Source organism: Heterodontus francisci, chromosome 18 (genome assembly GCF_036365525.1).
Source record: "Heterodontus francisci isolate sHetFra1 chromosome 18, sHetFra1.hap1, whole genome shotgun sequence".
Taxonomy (NCBI): Eukaryota; Metazoa; Chordata; class Chondrichthyes; order Heterodontiformes; family Heterodontidae; genus Heterodontus; species Heterodontus francisci.
In genome coordinates this window covers 40,794,115-40,813,177 of record NC_090388.1, presented here as the reverse complement: position 1 = coordinate 40,813,177, position 19,063 = coordinate 40,794,115, and the positions used below count along the sequence as shown (strand labels likewise).

General features: G+C 42.7%; 1 protein-coding gene across 4 annotated transcripts in view; it reads right to left on the bottom strand.

Moving 5' to 3' along the window:
- Positions 1 to 19,063, bottom strand: part of LOC137379568 (dedicator of cytokinesis protein 4-like) — a 545,491-nt gene that overhangs the window by 208,366 nt on the left and 318,062 nt on the right. For all 4 annotated transcript variants that reach the window (XM_068050580.1, XM_068050582.1, XM_068050581.1 and 1 more), the window contains exons 28-31: positions 11,903 to 11,978; positions 5,922 to 6,022; positions 5,692 to 5,750; positions 5,446 to 5,594 (exon numbers count right to left, since the gene is read on the bottom strand). In XM_068050580.1, coding sequence (XP_067906681.1) covers positions 5,446 to 5,594; positions 5,692 to 5,750; positions 5,922 to 6,022; positions 11,903 to 11,978 — 385 coding nt within the window. The remainder of the gene's footprint in view (positions 1 to 5,445; positions 5,595 to 5,691; positions 5,751 to 5,921; positions 6,023 to 11,902; positions 11,979 to 19,063) is intronic.

The following is a 19,063-nucleotide window of genomic DNA, read 5'->3' as shown; positions in this document are numbered from 1 at the left end:
TTCCCATTGACTCCAGTTTTGCTAGGGCTCCTTGATGCCATACTCGGTCAAATGCTGCCCTGATGTCAAGGGCAGTAACTCTCACCTTGAGTTCATCTCTTTTATCCATGTTTGAACCAAGGCTGAAATGAGGTCAGGAGTTGAGTAGCCCTGGCAGAACCCAAACTCAACGTCACTGAGCAGGTCATTGCTAAGCAAGTGCCATTTGATAGCACTGTCGATGACACCTTCCATCACTTTACTGACGATTGAGTGTAGACTGATGGGGCGGTGATTGGACGGGTTGGACTTGTCCTGCTTTTTGTGTACAGGACAAACCTGGGCTATCTACCACATTGCCGCGTAGATGCCAGTGTTGTAGCTGTACTGGAAATTGAGGATGGGTATATTTGTGGAGAAACCTCCTCCAGTTAGTTGTTTAATTATCCACCACCATTCACGGCTGGATGTGGCAGGACTGCAGAGCTTAAATCTGAACCGTTGGTTGTGGGATCGCTTAGCTCTATCGCATGCTGCTTATGGAGTTTGGCACGCAAGTAGTCCTGTGTTGTAACGTCACCAGGTTGATACCTTATTTTGAGGTATGCCTGGTGCTGCTCCTGACACGTCCTCCTGCACTCTTCATGGATCCAGGGTTGGTCCCTCGGCCTATTGGTATTGGTAGAGTGGGGGATATGCCGGGCCATGAGGTTACAGATTGTGGCTGAGTACAATTCTGCTGTTGCTGATGTCCCACAGCGTCTCGTGGATGCCCAGTTTTGCATTGCAAGATCTGTTTGAAATCTATCCCATTTAGCACGGTGGTAGTGCCACACAACAAAATGGAGGGTATCCTCAATGTGAAGGCAGGACTTGGTCTCCACAAGGACTGTGCGGTGGTCACTCCTACCAATACTGTCATGGACAGATGCATCTGCGGCAGGCAGATTGGTGAGGACGAGATCAAGTATATTTGTCCCTCTTGTTGGTTCCCTCGCCACCTGCTGCAAACCCAGTCTTGCAGCTATGTCCTTTAGGGCTCGGTCAGTAGTGGTGCTACCGAGCCACTCTTGGTGATGGACATTGTAGTCCCCCACCCAGAGTACATTCCGCACCCTTACCACCCTCAGTGCTTTCTCCAAGTGGTGATCAACATGGAGTACTGATTCATCAGCTGAGGGAGGGCGGTAGGTGGTAATCAGCAGGAGATTTCCTCGCCCCATGTTTGACCTAATGCCTTGAGACTTGATGGAGTCTGGAGTCGATGTTGAGGACTCCTAGGACAATTCCCTCCCGACTGTATACCACTGTGGCGCCACCTCTGCTGGGTCAGTCCTTCCGGTGGGATGGTGATGGCAGTGTCTGGGACATTGTCTGTAAGGTATGATTCCGTGAGTATGACTATGTCAGGCTGTTGCTTGACTAGTCTGTGGGACAGCTCTCCCAACTTTGGCACAAGCCCCCAGATGTTAGTAAGGAGGACTTTGCAGTGTCGACAGGGCTGGGTTTGCCGCTGTCGATGCCAGGTGGTCCGTTCGGTTTCATTCTGTTTTAGTGTCTTCTTAGCGGTTAGATATAACTGACTGACTTGCTAGGCCATTTCAGAGAGCATTTAAAAGTCAACCACATTCCTGTGGGTCTGGAGTCACACGTAGGCCAGACCAGGTAAGGACAGCAGATTTCATTCCCTAAAGGACATTAGTGAACCAGAGGGTTTTTACAACAAACAATGGTTTCATGGCCATCATTAGACTAGCTTTTAATTCCAGATTTATTAACTGAATTCAAATTCCACCATCCGCTGTGGTGGGATTCGAACCCATGTCCCCAGAAAAATACCCTGGGTCTCTGGGTTACAAGTCCAGTGATGATACCACTATGCCACCGCCTCCCCTGGTTTCATAGTATTTCTGATGGGTGAAAATGGAAAATGTTGTCCTTTAACTTGGGAGGCTAAGAAAATAAAATGGGCCGTTAAAAGCACTTTAGCTGCGGAAATACTGCGTCTTTTGGATGCAGTGAATATGGGGTTCTATTTGTCTCATATTTTGGGTGAAATTCCAAACAAGGGACAAACTGAAGATAGGATACCCATTGAATGTTATATGGATAATCGTTCTTTGTGGGACAATGTACATTCCATGACAAGTGTGAGTGAGAACAGCATTGACCTTGCTGGATTGAAACAAATGCTGGAGAGAAAAGGAAATCTCCAAACTTAAATGAGTCGATGCAAGTCATCAGCTATCCAATTGTACCAGCATTTCTTTTTGTGAAACAAAGAAATTGTTAGGGGTGTAAGAGGAGGGGTGTTTCAATATAATACTTTGAAACTTATTTTGAAATGTTCTTTGAGCATGTTAATCTAAATTTTATTATAAAAAAGGGAATCTGTTAATCTATGTATCAATTGTTTGATTATATGCAGGTGGAGGGTGTTAATTGGGGTCTTACTTGAGCACTTATAAGCAGACACTTACTGAGACTGGTGGATGGTTTGAGTGAGGAGCTACATGTTTATAACCCTTTTACTCTGTACAATAAAGGTGATACTGAGTAAAGATAGGCTCCAGCATTATCCTTCCATAACCAGCTTTCTGGAGTATAGCAAGAGCACAGGGGTAGAATGCCACAGGTGCCGAACGGCAAGATTGCATACTAGCTTTACTGCAGAGGACTCAGAAGCAGACATCAAGGACGCAGGGTACATAAGAAGGCTGATGGGCATCCATCGGGAAATGTGAGGCGCACTGGGCAACATACACAAAATAGAGGATTTTCCTTCCTTGGTCTCAATCCCGCAGTCAGAATGAAATGCAAGTTGGGAACCTAAAATGGCAGCGGTACGATCCTCAAGAAGATTTTGGAGTAGGATCATAAGAAATAGGAGGAGTAGTCCATTCAAACAGATCATGTATCTCAATGCCATTTTTTCCCACTATCCCCATATCCCTTGATATCATTAATATCTAGAAATCTATCGATTTTTGTCTTAAACATGCTCAATGATCGAGCTTCCACATCCCTCGGGGGTAGAGAATTCCATAGAATCACCACCCTATGAGTAAAGAAATTCCTCCTCATCTCAGTCTTAAATGGCCTACCCCTATTCTGAGACTATGTCCCCTGGTTCTAGACTCACCAGCCAGAGGAAACATCCTATCACATCTACCCTATCACACCCTGTAAGAATGTTTTAAGTTTCAATGAGATCACCTCTCATTCTTCAAAACTCAACATCCATGATCTCATTGAATGGTGGGACAGCTCGAGGGACTGAATGGCTTACTCCTGTTCCTATGTTCCTATAATACAAGCCCAGTTTCTGCAATCTCTCCTCATAGGACAATTTCGCCATCCCAGGGATTAGTCTGATGAACCTCCATTGCAAGTATATCCCTCCTTCGATAAGGAGACCAAAACTGTACACAATACTCTAGGTACAGTCTCACCAAGGCTCTATACAATTGCAGCAAGCCATCTTTAATCCTGTACTCAAATCCTTTTGCAATGAAGGCCAACATGCCATTTGCCTTCCTAATTGCTTGCTGCACCTGCATACTAGCTTTTAGTGACTCATGAACGAGGACACCTAGGTCTCTCCAGACATCAATATTTCCCAACCTCACGCCATTTAAGAAATACTCTACCTTTATGTTTTTTCTACCAAAGTGGATCACTTCACACTTATTCACATTATATTCCATCTGCCATGTTCTTGCCCATTCACTTAGACTGTCTAAATCCCCTTGAAGCCTCCTTGCATCCTCTTCACAATTTACATTCCCACCTAGTTTTGTGGCGTAGTAGGCATCCAATTAAGAAGCTACATCCAGGAACCCCGTCCAATTAAGGATGGTGGGTGGGCTCCGCATCTCAAGTTGTGACTGCAGCAGGTGACATGATAAAAATTGTGGGGCTCTGTATTGTTGAGGCAGAGGCTTCTGAGACATTACTCTTCAATGAAGTTCATTTGGAAATGCTCCCTGAAGATCCACTGTGGATATTGCCTCCTGCACAGTCCCCTCCTCCTCCTCGCTCTTCTGTGAGTTGTTCCTGCTCTCCCCTGCCTTCCTTGTTGCTCCGCTCCTCCTCCAGCTTCAAAGGCAGCCCAACCAGACCACATATGATTACAGTAAAACTCTTTAGAAGGCAGTCAAAAACAGTGAAACATCAGTAAAAACTGAATTCAGTTTTCACAGTCAGAAAACAGTCCAAAGTTAACCACCAGCCTCAAGGGACAAACCAGCAATGAATATGCACATCACAGCAAACATAGGACCCTTATTTAAATTTTTTAATTAGCCTTCCCCATGTCCCAATTAGGAAGGCCTTCCCCTGGCTGTTCAGTTTTTAAAAAATATTTTCACATGATGTGGGCATCGCTGGCAAGGTCAAAATTTATTGCCCTTGAGAAGAAGGTAGTGAGCCTCCGCTCATTCCAAGCTTTGATGTATTTGAGGTCACAAAGTAATCTGCTCTTTTGCTTAGATGCCTTTGAGTGTTATGGTCCTGGTCAAGCAGCTATTCACTTAGATCATCTGGAACTGCTTCCAGAAATCAATCCTATAACATTCGTTAACAAACTAGAAATTTGTTACATTTTCCCCTTCTAGTCACAATTTCCAAGTATCCTCCAAGCTCTATGACTAACCCTCTGAAAGTGCAATGCACAGCTTTCTGCAACTTCTTTCACGTTTGCCTAAGCATTTTCAACATTAAGTCACAAGCAGCAAGGATAGCACAATTTACAATCTCAAGGTCCACACCATCCACTGAGAAAATGTTGGGAGTATTTTGTGCTAAGTGATGGCATCAATCTTACACTTAAAGAATCCAGTGCCATGATATGCATGCAACAAAAAATGCTTCATTTTTGTCATAAGCATGTCCAAGATAAAGATTTTAGGACTCCACATTTAAAATAAAAGACAGCTTCCAGTATGCTCAGTGAATGATTGCTCAAATAGCCACATGCATCTTGTACAGATTGAACATCTGAGTAATGAACTGCAATAAGTAGGTCTCTAAAGTAAAATACAGAAACACAAGCAGCCTTAGTGCAAGAGGAAGAAAAACACCTCCTCCACCATCCTCCCCCTCTCACAGTATGAAAGCAGAAGGTACACCCATAAGACATTTCAAATCTTAACCACTTAACAGCCAACACTTTAGGAAATCTGAAGGGATATTCATTTTCAATCTGCAATAATGTACATAAAAATCAGTATTACAACATTTATACATGAAGTTTGTAGGTTAATGTTCTTTTTACATTATTTTATTGACATTTAAAACATAATCCATTTCAAAAAAAAAAGCTAATACAGTGCAAAGGATTTACCGCAGATTAAACAATTCTGGAATCTCTCTGAAATGACATTTATGCACCAGATGAACATTGCCAATATTTCATAAATATTGCAATGATTTTATTCTGAGGTGTGGGAATTTATAGAGCTCTACCTGTTTGAAATTTCCAGTACGTCTCTGCTCCCAGTCCATCATGTCATGAAAAATTGGGATCATCACATTTCGAAGGTCTGCCTGGGGTACAAGAGTCACTTCTAGAAATGGTCCAATAAGTCCAGGAATAAAGTGTAGCTTGTGCTCTCCTACAAATACAATCAATAATGATAGTTTATTTTACTTAAATTGACATTATACCATACATTTAGGTAATTTGGAAAACACAATGCTGCTGTCCGTTACCTAGATTTTGCCACATGCTGAAGATTTCACATCCCATCATCACCCTCATGTCTCCATATCTGTAATTTAATTTGAAAATCTAAATGATGAACATAAAATCAACAAGTGGCACCCTGAATAGTAGAAATGATTCATTTCCAGTAACCCAAGCATAATCATGGGATTTCTTTCAAAAAAAAAGTAACATGCATAGCCTCTGCACTTAAACAAAATCAGATAATGCAACTTACTTTTCTAGAACTTTTTTCCTTTTTGAAGGTGAAAACATCTCTAGCTGAAGACAAGGCTGATTGATAAATATTACTGCCAAATAGAAGTAAGAATCCCACACCTATGGAAGATGAATTCTTTAATTACATCCAGATTTAAAACACTACAGAATATGAAACTACAGCGAGGTAGTTTTATGCCCATTTAGACTGGTAACCAATGTGATAATAGTGCAATATACATGTTTACATTTACACTAATATATCCTGAAGACTTGAAAAGCTTTTAAAAAATCATAATTTGTAAAGTTTATACATCTAGATGAACAAATGGCTTAAAAAGGTTATAGTTACAAAACTTACAAAACAAAGAACTATACATTTACTGACGGATCATCACTGAATCCAAGAATCATACAACACAGAAGGAGGCCATTCAGGCCATCACACCCATCCCAGCTCTTTGAAAGAGCTATCTAATTGGTCCTGCTCCCCTGCAGGAATCCTGCAGGGCACTTTTCACTGTAATTTGGATGACATGCCGGTTTAGAATGAAAGGATCAGTACACCATGTAATGTGCAGTGTATTATTGTGCTGCTAGGCCAGACATGTATTTGAGCTAGCCTCTCACTTCTACAGTTTCCAAGTCTAATAGTTGTACACAAATGCAACTTGAGATCAGTCAGATTTAACCATTATTTAGCGAGGGATACTTGCTCATTGGAAGGCGTTTGTCAATTTACAGCTAGTGGTCAGATTTAAAGCTGGATTGTCCAGAACACAATGGAATGGCTCAGGAATTCATTGTCTGATCAATTTTTATGACTAACATGAAAGGACTTTGTTACTTTTTTAAAAAAATATTTGACACTTTGAAGTGTGTCATGCAGACCTCCACCTGCCAAGAATGAGGCATGTTAATTTTGTCATATGAACATTAATTTTAAACTGTTGCTGGAGTGAAGAAATGACTTGTTAACGAGTTCACCAGACATTTGGGCTGGAATGACATTTGCATACTAAGACGCTGCTTGTGGAGAGAAAGGACTTTTCCCTGCTCCAATTAACCCAAATGGATTTTGACCACCAGACATTGAAGGTGTAAAGAAGTGCATTCCAGGGACTGCTAAGATAATACAATCCACAAACGCAAAAGTGGTTAAGCCAATTAGTCACATGACTAACCTGCTGGCCAACTTGGTTTTTGAAATTGTGCCACACAGAAAGGAGCAGAAGGCAGTTTTGCAACTGAAGCTAGAACAAGCAAGCCTCTCTCCTGGCTGTCTCCCTCTCGCTTTTTCCCAAGCCACTGGACCCACGGAAGACACATAAACCTCAAGAGAGAAAAGACTCCTACATCAAAACAAGTTGAAGCGTGAACTGGCCCCAACGAATAACAGGACTTACCAGCAACCAAAGACTCCACACTGAACTCAAAGGACAGTAAATAACTAACAGATATTGTCTCAAATTTTTCCCCTTTATTCTTTCTACTTTTTCTGTCTCGATCTGCGTATGTGTTTATCGCTTCACATATTCGTAGTCGTTAACTGGATTAGAGTTTAAGATTAATAACATTCCTTGTTTAAATCTAAGAAAACTTTTCTGACTTGATTTCTTTGCCTTACAGGTGGAAAGAGTGAACAAGGATTCATTAAAACACTGTTCCTAAAAATTAAACCCTGTTACGGTTAAACCAGGCAAAGGCCGAGAGGGAACCCCTAGACCCCTTCTCACCTGGTCATAACAAGTGCAATGCCTGAAATGTGACATTACGCTCTCAAGCTTTTATACAAACACACATACATTTGTGTACAGTTGTGTGGCACTTTATGTAGACGGGATTGTGAAACATTTACCACAAAAATATGTATCTGAATGTAAAAATATAAACGGAGGCACTGCTACAAGCAGCTACTACACTTAAGTCTAGTCTTCAAAATATTTACCAAAAATGAATTATACACTTTTTGTCATTAACAGCTTTCAACACCTCATGCCTTGAAATCTGCGATACTCTGTTGCATGAAAGTACCTTTCAGACCTACTCGCAAAAATTATGTGAAACAAAATAGATGTTGAAAATAATAACGAAACACAAAAATTCAAAATCGCAGTGGTGTAACAAATTGGTACAAGAATGCATTAGTGGAATGATTTGATTCTGACCTCACGATTCTCTGAGTGTTCAGTTCTGATTCAAACAGTAAATGGATTGAAAATCACCTTTTGGTCAATTTGCATCGTTGAAACAACTCAGATGAAGCAATCCACAAGTGTACACCATGCTAATGATGATAATTATATCAAAAGTGGATAACTGATAATTTCAGTGTTATTACTTCAAGTTTGAGAAATGATTTGTAGCAAACGACTGAAAAATTCTGGTTACTATCTACTCTGTTTAACCAGTATTTTGCCAATTAGTTATTCTCTACATAGACAAAGTTCAGTTGACAATTATTTTGTGCTATTTTTAGTACAATAAACTCTGCCTGAAAGATTTTGGTTCATCAGTCTTACAGATGTTCATATCTAATGTAAATTAAAGGTGCATTTACACTACAACTGTGTGAAGCAGTTTCACTTTGCACTAATGCAAACTGAATCCAGAATTAAGACCTGGCCTATTGTTGAAATGAAGCTGAGCTGGACTCCCTGGGCTATATTTTGGAAGGCCGTCAGAGATAGGAATGGATGGAGGTGGATGGGCCCGGAATTCCTGGTACTGGTATGCATGCTGGTTTGACGACATCTTGCTGCCTCTGGACCATTTTTGAGGAGGCAGGTTGGCGAAGTAATGACTACCCGCCAGCAAGTGGCAGGTAGCTTATTAACATAATTAAAAGGCGTATCAATGTCAATGATCAGAGGCCAACTGGAATTTTTCTAATCAGTCTGCAGGACCCCTCCACCCTCCCCACCCCACCAGAATTCGTAGCCCGGCGGATGCCTGGAGGCGGCTTCCCGGCAGCAGACTGTGGGGGCCAGCTCTCCAGGATCAATTTGAGGCCACCCCACCCCACCCCAATCCTGCAGCCGCCATATCTATATGGTCACAACTCTGGAAGCTGTGGCCTTTAATTTTAAAATAAGTTTGTAAAATGTACTGTGAAGGCCTCTCTATCTTGGGGGGCTCTCTCTCTCTCTCCTTAACTGCATCAGCACGCTGCAGCTCCTCCAGTGCTGGAGGACCTCCTACTGGGCCTCCAGCGCCGGGAGCCCACCTGCTGTCCTGACAGGACATCGAGTGTGCCCCCGGCCATTAATTGGCCTTTCATTCAAAAATTGCAGTGTGTGGGTCACACCAATACCTTGCGGGGTCGGAACTCGGAATTTATCCCGGCGTCAGGGTCTAGATCCAAATAATCCAGCATCCCTGTGTCAAGTTTCAGAAGTGTAGAAGACTCCTAACAGCTGATTTATGTTATATGAAACCAAAACCACTTTGCACTGATGTAAGCTTTGTCATTTAAATCTACTTCTAGAAATGGCTTTCAAGCTTCTGGTACATTTACAGCCATGCTCCTGGCCATCCCTGGTGTTTGATACTGTGATTAAATGCTTACATTAAAAGGATTGTGATAAGTTTAATTGTTTACGAAGTCTTTTCACACAATGTTTGTTAATGAAAACACAATATTGATTTTGCTTTCTTGTATTTTTGACAATGTAACATTTATGTTCTAAAGTTCTGGACCAAGAATCAGCACAATACATTACAATGTAAAGCATGGATGCTTAAACTTGTGCTTGACTATACAATATTGTTAGGCAAAACTTTTAGAGACAGTTTGCTTTCTCATTTAACATTCTGAAATCTACAAGTAAACTATCTGGTATTACTTTTCACAATGTACTGTAGATAAAATTTGATCATAAACAATTGCAGAATAATTTGTAGCGTACAGAATATTCAAAGGTTTTTTAAAATTCAGTGGTGATCCAGCAGAACCAGCACGAAGTATGGTACTCAGACTTGAAAGGGCAAGTGTACGTTCAGTTATTTAACAATGGGGTCTTCTCTGCCAGTCCCCTGCATGGATCCCCTGCAGCATGCACCATTTTTAGCTTGTAAGGCTGTTGGGTGATGTGCTTCGAGACCTCTGCCACTTCACTGCTAAGAGTGTGAGAGCAGACTGAAGTGAATCATCTCCAATCACTCCCTGTGGGGAAATGACTCATGTAATGGCAGAGTTAAGATCAGTAACATTTTGGATTTTATACCCTTGTCCTACCACTCCACTGAAGCGGCAATGTTTGTGTCATCATGCCATGCTTAATTTATTTTCAATTTTTCATGTTTCATCAAGTGTGTAACAAAGTGTCCAATGATCCTATGTTATCATCTTGATGTTTGGCCACCTCTGCAGTCTGAAAACGATCATGGCAACTCTGTGATGTTGCCACTGAACCTGTTTATGCCTTTGAAGAGTCAGAGTTTAAATTAACATCCTTGGTTAGGCCTTGTGTCCCACATTAATGGGCATATCTGTGCACATTTAGCAAAGAAATCCTAAATATGGCACCAAAACTGTACTGCAATTTGATTGCTTTCACTTCAGTGAGTGGGTGATTCAATGCTGGAGTAGTTCTGTATTGGTTTCAGTTAAATACTGTAGCCAGCACAGCATCCCAGAAAAGAGTATGCATCATGAAGCATATTGAAACTAGCTTACATAACCCCAGCCCACACCACATGCCTGAGTTTATATATCCCAGTCACTGCATAGATTGAAGTGTTTGCAACCAGACTTGTGACATGACCTGTTAATGCCTGCATAAGCATAGCGGTGCACTGAGAAACAAGATAACTACCACATGCAGCAGGATTAACCCAGCTGGCATGAATATATTGGCATTGTTTAATTCATCCCACTTAGACTTGCCCCACGTATAGCAAAGACATTAGTTTTGGGGCTTAGGAAATGCTAGGCTCCAAGGGAAGGGAGTGATATGGGCCTCCAATATTTACAGGGAGACGGGGAGGGAGTGGGAGCACCTGTCAGTGGGTGGAAAACCCAAAAATGCTGGGAATGCAGAGGTCCCCTGGGATTTAACACCAGGACCTCATAAGAATTTTTCTGATTCTATTTCCCACCAGGTGGCCAGATTGAAGGCTGATCGACAAGAAAAACTTGTCCTACACAGCAGCCACTGCCAGGAAGCACTGGAGATCAAGGATTGGTCAGTGGGGTGTGGGTGGGGGAGTCTCAGAGTGCAGTAAAGATGGATGATAAAGATAGCAGAGGGAAGAGTACTAGAGATCACCGGGGGTGGCAGGGGGGAGGGAGGGAAGGAGGTGGTTCTGAAGATTGTAGGGGGAAGGGGGAGGCAGATCACAGCAGGTTTGCTTGAGGGGATGGGAATGGCAGGGAAGGAAGTGCTCTTGCTCTTCCTTGGCCCACAAGCAGTCCTGGTAAATCTCTTAACTGCTGAATCTGGCAGCTCCCGCCTTTCTTCAGCTACTCAGTTTCCTGAGCCCAGGAAACCCAGCCCATCGTCGTTAAATCTAAATCGCTGATAAAATCCAAGGCACGTAGCCTCACTTAAATATTATAATTACCCACCTGCCTCTCAGGAGTGGCTTACTCATCTGACCCCCAAACTCGCCCCGGTTAAACTGGAAGTAGATGTGTTCATTGCAGGTTGGGGTCAGCTTTCCCATTTTTAACAACCCCTCTTTTCCAACCGCGTCCCACTTGTTCTGGGGGAGGGGTTAAAATTACCCCATGATTTTTGTCAGCTACCCCTGCATTATTCCTTTAAACAGAATTTGAATCAACCCTACCAAAAAAAAATCTAGTCACAGGAGTAATATCAGTGAAAGAATCCCCTAAACAATACTAGCATTGTTAGTAACTACAAACCCTGCTCAGCAGCTATACAAGTCAGATCTAGCAGAACAGAAGTCACAATTATGTTCATATATAAAAGCAAACAGTAATCTGTAAAGCAGAGAGCCACAAAGTATTAGAACCCAATATTAAAATCACCATACCTTGAAGTCAAAGCTTTCATTTAGAAAATTCTTTCTAAGTGCATCAGAGAGATATAGAATTGTAGTGATGATCACACTGAAAGATGAGAAAGGCAAGAATCAGCTCCTCAAGTTGTCACCAATTGGTACCAGCATCTACATCTTGGGGTAGAAACGCTGGTATTGAATTTAAAATATTGCAGTAACAGAAGACATGTCATGTTTGGTACTGTAATCTGTGCTTACATTTGTTGCAATACATAGAAATATCCTTAATACACTGACCACTGTAAAATCAGTCTTAGATATCTATCACTTGCAGTTTGCAGCAGAATGGCTATTCTTTGAAATATATGCATATAAAATGTTGCTGTTGAAGAGGTCAATTGGCAGAAAACCATTAAACATCTCAAAACTGTAGAAACTGGCAACTCTCTTAAGTATCATCTCTATATTCTCATTTCATCTCCACCCCATTGCTGCTTCATCTTTGTTGTTATGATTTACTGCAAAGGCCTCCAATTCTTTTGGAAGACCCGATTCCTGCACCAAAGTTTATCCAGAAAGCTGCCTCTTTGTGCCACCTTATATTCAAGAAGAATCGTTCCAATCACCACTAGGACTTTTCTAAGTTGGTAATGAAGTGCTAGTTGTGGTGAAATATCTTCAAAGACCTTTGGGAGCTGAGATAAATAAGAGTTTTGTTTCCATTCATAAAATTTGTCAAAGTAGTCCCTCTTATCCCGAAATATATAGCTCTCAATAACTGGACTTGCAAATTGGAACACCAGCTCATTGAAAACACATTCTTAAAGCTGAGTATTAACTTTCATAAATGTTACACCTGTATAAAACACTGGTTAGGCCTTAGCCAGAGTATTGTGCCATTTATGGGCACCATGCTTTAGGAAGGATGTCAAGATCTTGGAGAGGATGCAGAAGGGATTTCCTAGAATGCTTCCAAGGATGAGTGATTCCAGTTATATGGAGTGACTGGAGAAGCTGGATTGTTCTCCTTAGAGCAGTGAAGGTCAAGAGGAAATTTGATGGAGGTGTTCAAAATAATGAACAAATTTGATGAGAACAAAGATTAGAATTTTAAAATCAAGGTGTTACTTAACCGGGAGCTAATATTAAAGCCAGCGAGCACTCGGTGTGAGTAAGGATACGGGCAGCAGCGTTTTGGATGACCTCAAGTTTTTGAAGGGTAGAATATGGGGGTTCAACCAGTAGTGCATTGGAGTAGTCAAGTCTAGAGGTACCAAAGGCATGGTTGAGGGTTTCAGCAGCAGATGAGGTGAGGCAGGGGCAAAGTCAGGCAACATAATAGAGAAGGATAATAATAAAAAAGCAAAATACTGCAGATGCTGGAAATCTGAAATAAAAACAAGATATGCTGGAAATACTCAGGAGGTCTGGCAGCATCTGTGGAGAGAGAAGCAGAGTTAATGTTTCAGGTCAGTGACCCGATATTATAATAGAAATGGAAATAGGCAGTCTTAGTGAAATACTCAAAGGGAAGTAATTTACAGGGCTGTGGGGAAAGAGCAGGAGAGTGGAACTGAATGGATAGCTTTATTAAAGACTCAGCACAGGCACGATAGGCTAAATGGCCTCAATCAATGCTGTATCATTCTATGATTCGATAAAGTGTGTTTGACTCATACTGGTAGCTACGCTTGGCTGGTGGCTGTGAAAGTTACTACCACCTGAACTTTGAGTGTTCAGGCTCCTTCTAGGCTACGACAGGAGACATCACTGACATTTCTGTCTGCAGTGCACAGCTGCATAAAGCAGGCATTGGGGAAGGATGCTGTGTTCCATCTCGTCTATGCAGTGAGGTTGAGAAGGACATGGAATTACATAGAACATACAGCACAGAAACAGACCATTTGGCCAAACCAGTCAATGCCAGTGTTTATTCACCACACAACCCTCTTTCCAGGCCTCAATCAATCGCCATCAACATATCTTTCTATTGCTTTTCCCACGTGTTTATCCAATTTCCCCTTAAATGCACCTATGCGATTTGCCTCAACTACTTATGGTAACGTTCCACATTCTTACCACTTTCTAGGTAAAGTAGTTCACCTGAATTCCCTGTTCGATTTATTGATGAATATCTTATTTTATGTCCCTTACTTCTAGGAACAAGAGTAGGCTATTCAGTCCCTTGAGCCTGTTCTACTATTCAGTGATATCATGGCTGACTGCAATCTAACTCCATAGACACAGCATGGCCCCATATCTCTTAATACCTGTGGATAACAAAAACCCATCAATCTCTCATTTAAAATTTACAAATAATCTAGCATCAATTGCCATTCGTGGAAGAGAGTTTCAAACTTCTACCATCCTTTGTGTGTAGAAGTGTTTCCTAACCAATCCTGCAAGGACTTGCTCTAAATTTTAGACCATGCCATCAGTCCTAGATTTACCAAGCAACAGAAATAGTTTCTCTGTAATAGCTTGACAACTTTGGTCAAATCACCCTTTAACCTTCTAAATTCCGGGGAATAAAACCCTAGTTTGTGTAATCTCTCCTCGTAATTTAACCCTTGGAGGCCAAGCATCATTTTGGTAAATCTATGCTGCACTCCCTCCAAGGTCAATATATCCTAACTAAGGTGTGGTGCCCAGAATTGCTTACAGTACTCCAGGTGTGGTCGAAACAGGACTTTGTAAAGCTGCAGCAAGACTTCTACCCGCTTGCATTCTATTCTTCTAGGTATAAAGGGCAGCATTTCATTAGCCTTTTTGATTATTTTCCATACCTATTCATGGCATGTTCATGATATGTGTATCTGGACCTCCAAATTTCTTGGACCTCCACTGTTCCCGGCTTTTCATCATTTAGAAAGTACCTTGTTCTATTCCTCTTAGGTCCAACATGGATGAGCTCATATTTGCCTACATTGAAATCCATTTGGTACTGTTTTGCCCATTCATTTAATCTATCAATGGGCTCGATTTTACCTTAGGTGGACGGGAATTCGCCACCGACGTGTAAGTTGGTGGCGAGCCTGCTTCCATCTAGCCCGGGGTTCCGTCCCACATTTTACGGGTCCTTGGGCTTTAGTTGTCCCGAGACGGGACTTCCACCCACTTGAGGGAGGAGGTCCCACCTCAGTGAGCTGCCAGCCATTCACCGGGAGTGGTGGCCACTGCTGGAACTGCAGCCCAGCCGAAGCCATGGATCCAGGAGGGAAGGTAAGTAGGGGCATGCCTCACCAGGCGGATCAGTCCTTCCTTGGTGAGGCTGGAGTGCTCGTTTGGGGGGCGTCTTGGGTGCCGGGGGTGGGTTGGGAGGTGGGGGCGCCCCTCAATCGGGCACCCTGTGCCTGATTGCCATGGCCTCCTCTTCCCCCCCAACCCCCGGGGTGCAAAAAGACCGGCAGCTATCGCTGGGTGGCCTTTCACAACCCCAGCATGCCATGGGTAAAACGCCCGTGGAGGCAGGAAGGGCCTTTAAGTGGCCACTTAAGGGCCTTGATTGGCTTCGGGCGGGCGGGCCGTTTCCCACCACCCCACCCCCCCCCCACCTGACGCCGTAAACTTGGCCGGAGGCAGATGCGGGGCGGGTAGGCCTCCTGGAGCCTCCCGCTCAATTTTACGCCACCCCCAGGCCACCATCCGACCTGCTGGGGCAGCCTAAAATTCAGCCCATATCTCTTGGTAATTTTATGCTCCATCTACCCTGCTGACAACACTGCCAAACTTTGAGTCATCAGCAGAATTGGATACATAGCTTTATATCCTATCATCTAGGTTGTTAAGAAATATGGCAAACAGTTGAGACTCCAACACAGATTCTTGCGGTACACCACTAATCAGATCCTGACAATTAGATAGACTAATGCCCTACTCTCCAAGCTGAGTCTAGTCGAGCTAGCGAGGGTCCCGACATCCCAACACAAAGGTGAGGGAAACCCAGCTTTTGTCCTTTGGAGCCTCCCTCCTGGCGCAATTCAACAGCGCGCAGGCAATTAACCGGGATGTTGCCAGCCAATCAGAAAGCTGACAGCTTAGAAGTATCAGCAGCATCACTGCTGGCAGTGGCCAGTGCCGGAATTACACCAGGCTTGAGACCAGGCCCATCGCTGGAGCCCCTGACCCAAGGCTGGTGGGGTTGCCGGTGCCAGTCCGGCAGGCCCCGATGATGGGGTCGGGAGGGTAGGTGTTGAGGGAGGGGGGGCTATTAAAGGAGGGGCGGCCTTTGCTGCTGGGGGCCCTCTGAGGTCCACCCTCCTCACCAAGGCTGCAGGGAGGCTGCCTTGTTTCACTGGGCGATCTCCTTGCCACTTGCTTGATTACTGCGGCAGTGGGAAGAGGCGCTTACGTGGCTAGTGATTGGCCCTTAAGGGCCTCAATTGGTCTCTGGGCAGGAAGGCCATCTTTGGCCTTTTCCACCCCGACTTATTTGTGGGGCGATGGAAGGCAACAGGCCCTCCGCCCCCGCCTTCCATCGCAATTCGATGCCCCCCCCCACCCCCCCTATCTCCTGGGCTGCCTCCCGTGGGCCCAATAAATTTCTCTGTCTCCTGTCATTCAGCCAATTTTCTAACCAGGTCAATAATTTGCCTTCAAATCCAAGGGCTTCAACTTTAGCTAACTCTTATGACAGACTTTATCAAGTGTTTTCGGGAAGTCCATATAAATAACATCCATAGACATTCCACTGTCCACTGCTTTAGTCGCTTCTTCAAAAAATTCAATCAGGTTCATCTGCTGCCCTTTAGAAATCCATGCTGGCTCTCTCTGATCAGCTGAAACTTTTCAACGTGTTCAGTTTCCCTATTCTTAATTATACATTCTAGAAATTTCCTGACAACAGATGTTAGGCGAACTGGTCTGTAATTCCCTTGTTTCCCTCTGTCACTTGTCTCAAGTAGTGGAGTGACACACGCCATTTTTCAACCTAAAGGAACAGTTCCTGAATCAAGAGAACATTGGAAGATTATAGGTCAGGCATCTGCAAAGTTCTCAGCTACTTCCTTTAAAACCCTGGGATGTAAACCATCTGGGCCTGGAGATTTGTCACTCTTCAGTGCCCTTATTTTCTTCATTACCATAATTTGCTTATGTTAATTCTAGTAGATCTCTGTCCCTGATTCAATATTAGTTTCCTTGGGATTTCTGGCATGTTGACCTCTTCTTCTACTGGAATTATTCATGCAAAGTAATTATTCAGCATGTCCACCATTTCCTTATTTTCATTGACAATATCACCCATCATCAGTTTTCAAGGGACCCACATTGCTCCTGACTACCCTCTTTTTCCTAATATGACTGCAAAAGATCTGTTGAGTTTGATATCCCTTGCAAGTTCCTTTTCATACTTCCATTTTGTAGCTCTATTGGTTTTGTCACTCTTTGATGTTCTTTGTAGCTTAGCTAGGATCTGTGCTATTTTTTGCATTTTGCATTCTTTTTCTATTAGTTTTATGTTGTTTTGTATTTCTTCAGTTGTCCAGGGCTCTATTTTTTGGCATATTTTTATACCCCTTAGGGGTATAAACTGGCTCTGTATCACATCAAATACTATTCTGAACACCTCCCACTGATCTTCTGTCACTTTACCGATTAACAGATTTGCCCAGTTTATAGTGGACTGACTGTGTCTCATCATGTTGAAGTCGGCCTTACCTAAATCTAGAATCTTAGTAGCTATGTCACGTTTCTCCCTTTCAAGCACCATGTTGAACTTGATCATATTGTGGTCGCTATTAGATAAATGTTCACAGTCCATTAGACCGTTACCTAAATCTGCTCATTAGACATTCCCAAAGATAATATGGCCTGCCTCCTTGTTAGTTCAATTACATATTGTTACAGAAAACTATCCCGGACACACAAGAAATTCACTACCTGTCTGCCATATGCTAGTCTGCTTGTCACAATCTATATAAAAGTTAAGATCCCCCATGAAAACCACTCTGTTTTTGCTACATGCTTGTCTAATGTCCTGCTCACATATGGAATAGTTATGAACTAAAGTGAACAGGAGCAATGATGAACTGTAAAAATTATCTGGTAAATTAAACTCCAAAAAATGGGACTTTTTTTGCTGCAGACAAGGTGGATTAAGAGGTCAGGTGACCCCTCCCATACTGCAAATATACATCATGACTGTTGGAGACTAAACTCAGTATCACGTCTGGACTAGTTCTGGGGAAGACACATTAAAATGTTAAACAGGTCATTCAATGCTAAATGGCTCCTACCTTCAGGAATTGGGCTGACAAAGACCTTTGCGGACAGAGCGACTCCGGATGCAAAGGTGGGAAATAATACCACTTTATCAAGATACACCACATTCCAACCCCATTGTGTAACAATGGTTCCACATTCAAAGACATTGAATGGACACACCAGAGCATCTATGGTCATCTGACTGAAACCCAGTCTGATGAGGGTTTTACTTAAAAAAAAAGATTTCTCTGAGCAAGAGAGAGAAAGCCAGCCAACGAAGATGCTGATACATCTATTCCAGCCAAGCCTAAGACCCTGCCTGTAACATCTTAAAACCACCGAGGCAGAGAGTCCAAAGGTGACCTTGAAAACTCCCCATCTAAGAAATGTTAACAAGATTGTCCACTGACTTTACTGAGTCTTAAACAAAGGAATCTGCAATACTTCAGTGAACCAAGACAAGGAACATCAGGTCTGCAATGCTGTTAAAAAAATTCCTCCAGGAAAACCAAGAAGGTTTCAAGTGAACTCTTTTTTATAACTATCAGACTTAAATGCATGCTATCCACTAATCTCTATCTTTTCTTGTGTGTATGCCTCTGAGTGGGTGAGGTTGCCAAAATTTTCAGATGTTGTTTTAATAAATAGTTATCTATCTTTTTAACCCGACAAGAAAAAAATGACGGTCTAAATTCAGAGACGGTTTATGTAGACTTATCCCGGGAAGATTCAAACCTGGGACAGTAGCAAAAGAGTAGGAAGGCAGAGGAGAACTGATGGATTGGGGTAAGCGGTGATGTAGTGGTACTGTCACTGGACTAGTAACTCAGAGACCCTGGGTATTCCCCTGGGGAGATGGGTCCAAATCCCACCATGGCAGAAGGTAGAATTTGAATTCAATTAATTAAAAAAATCTGGAATTAAAAATCTAGTCTAATGATGGCCATGAAACCATTGCCGATTGTCGCAAAAAACCCATCTGGTTCATTA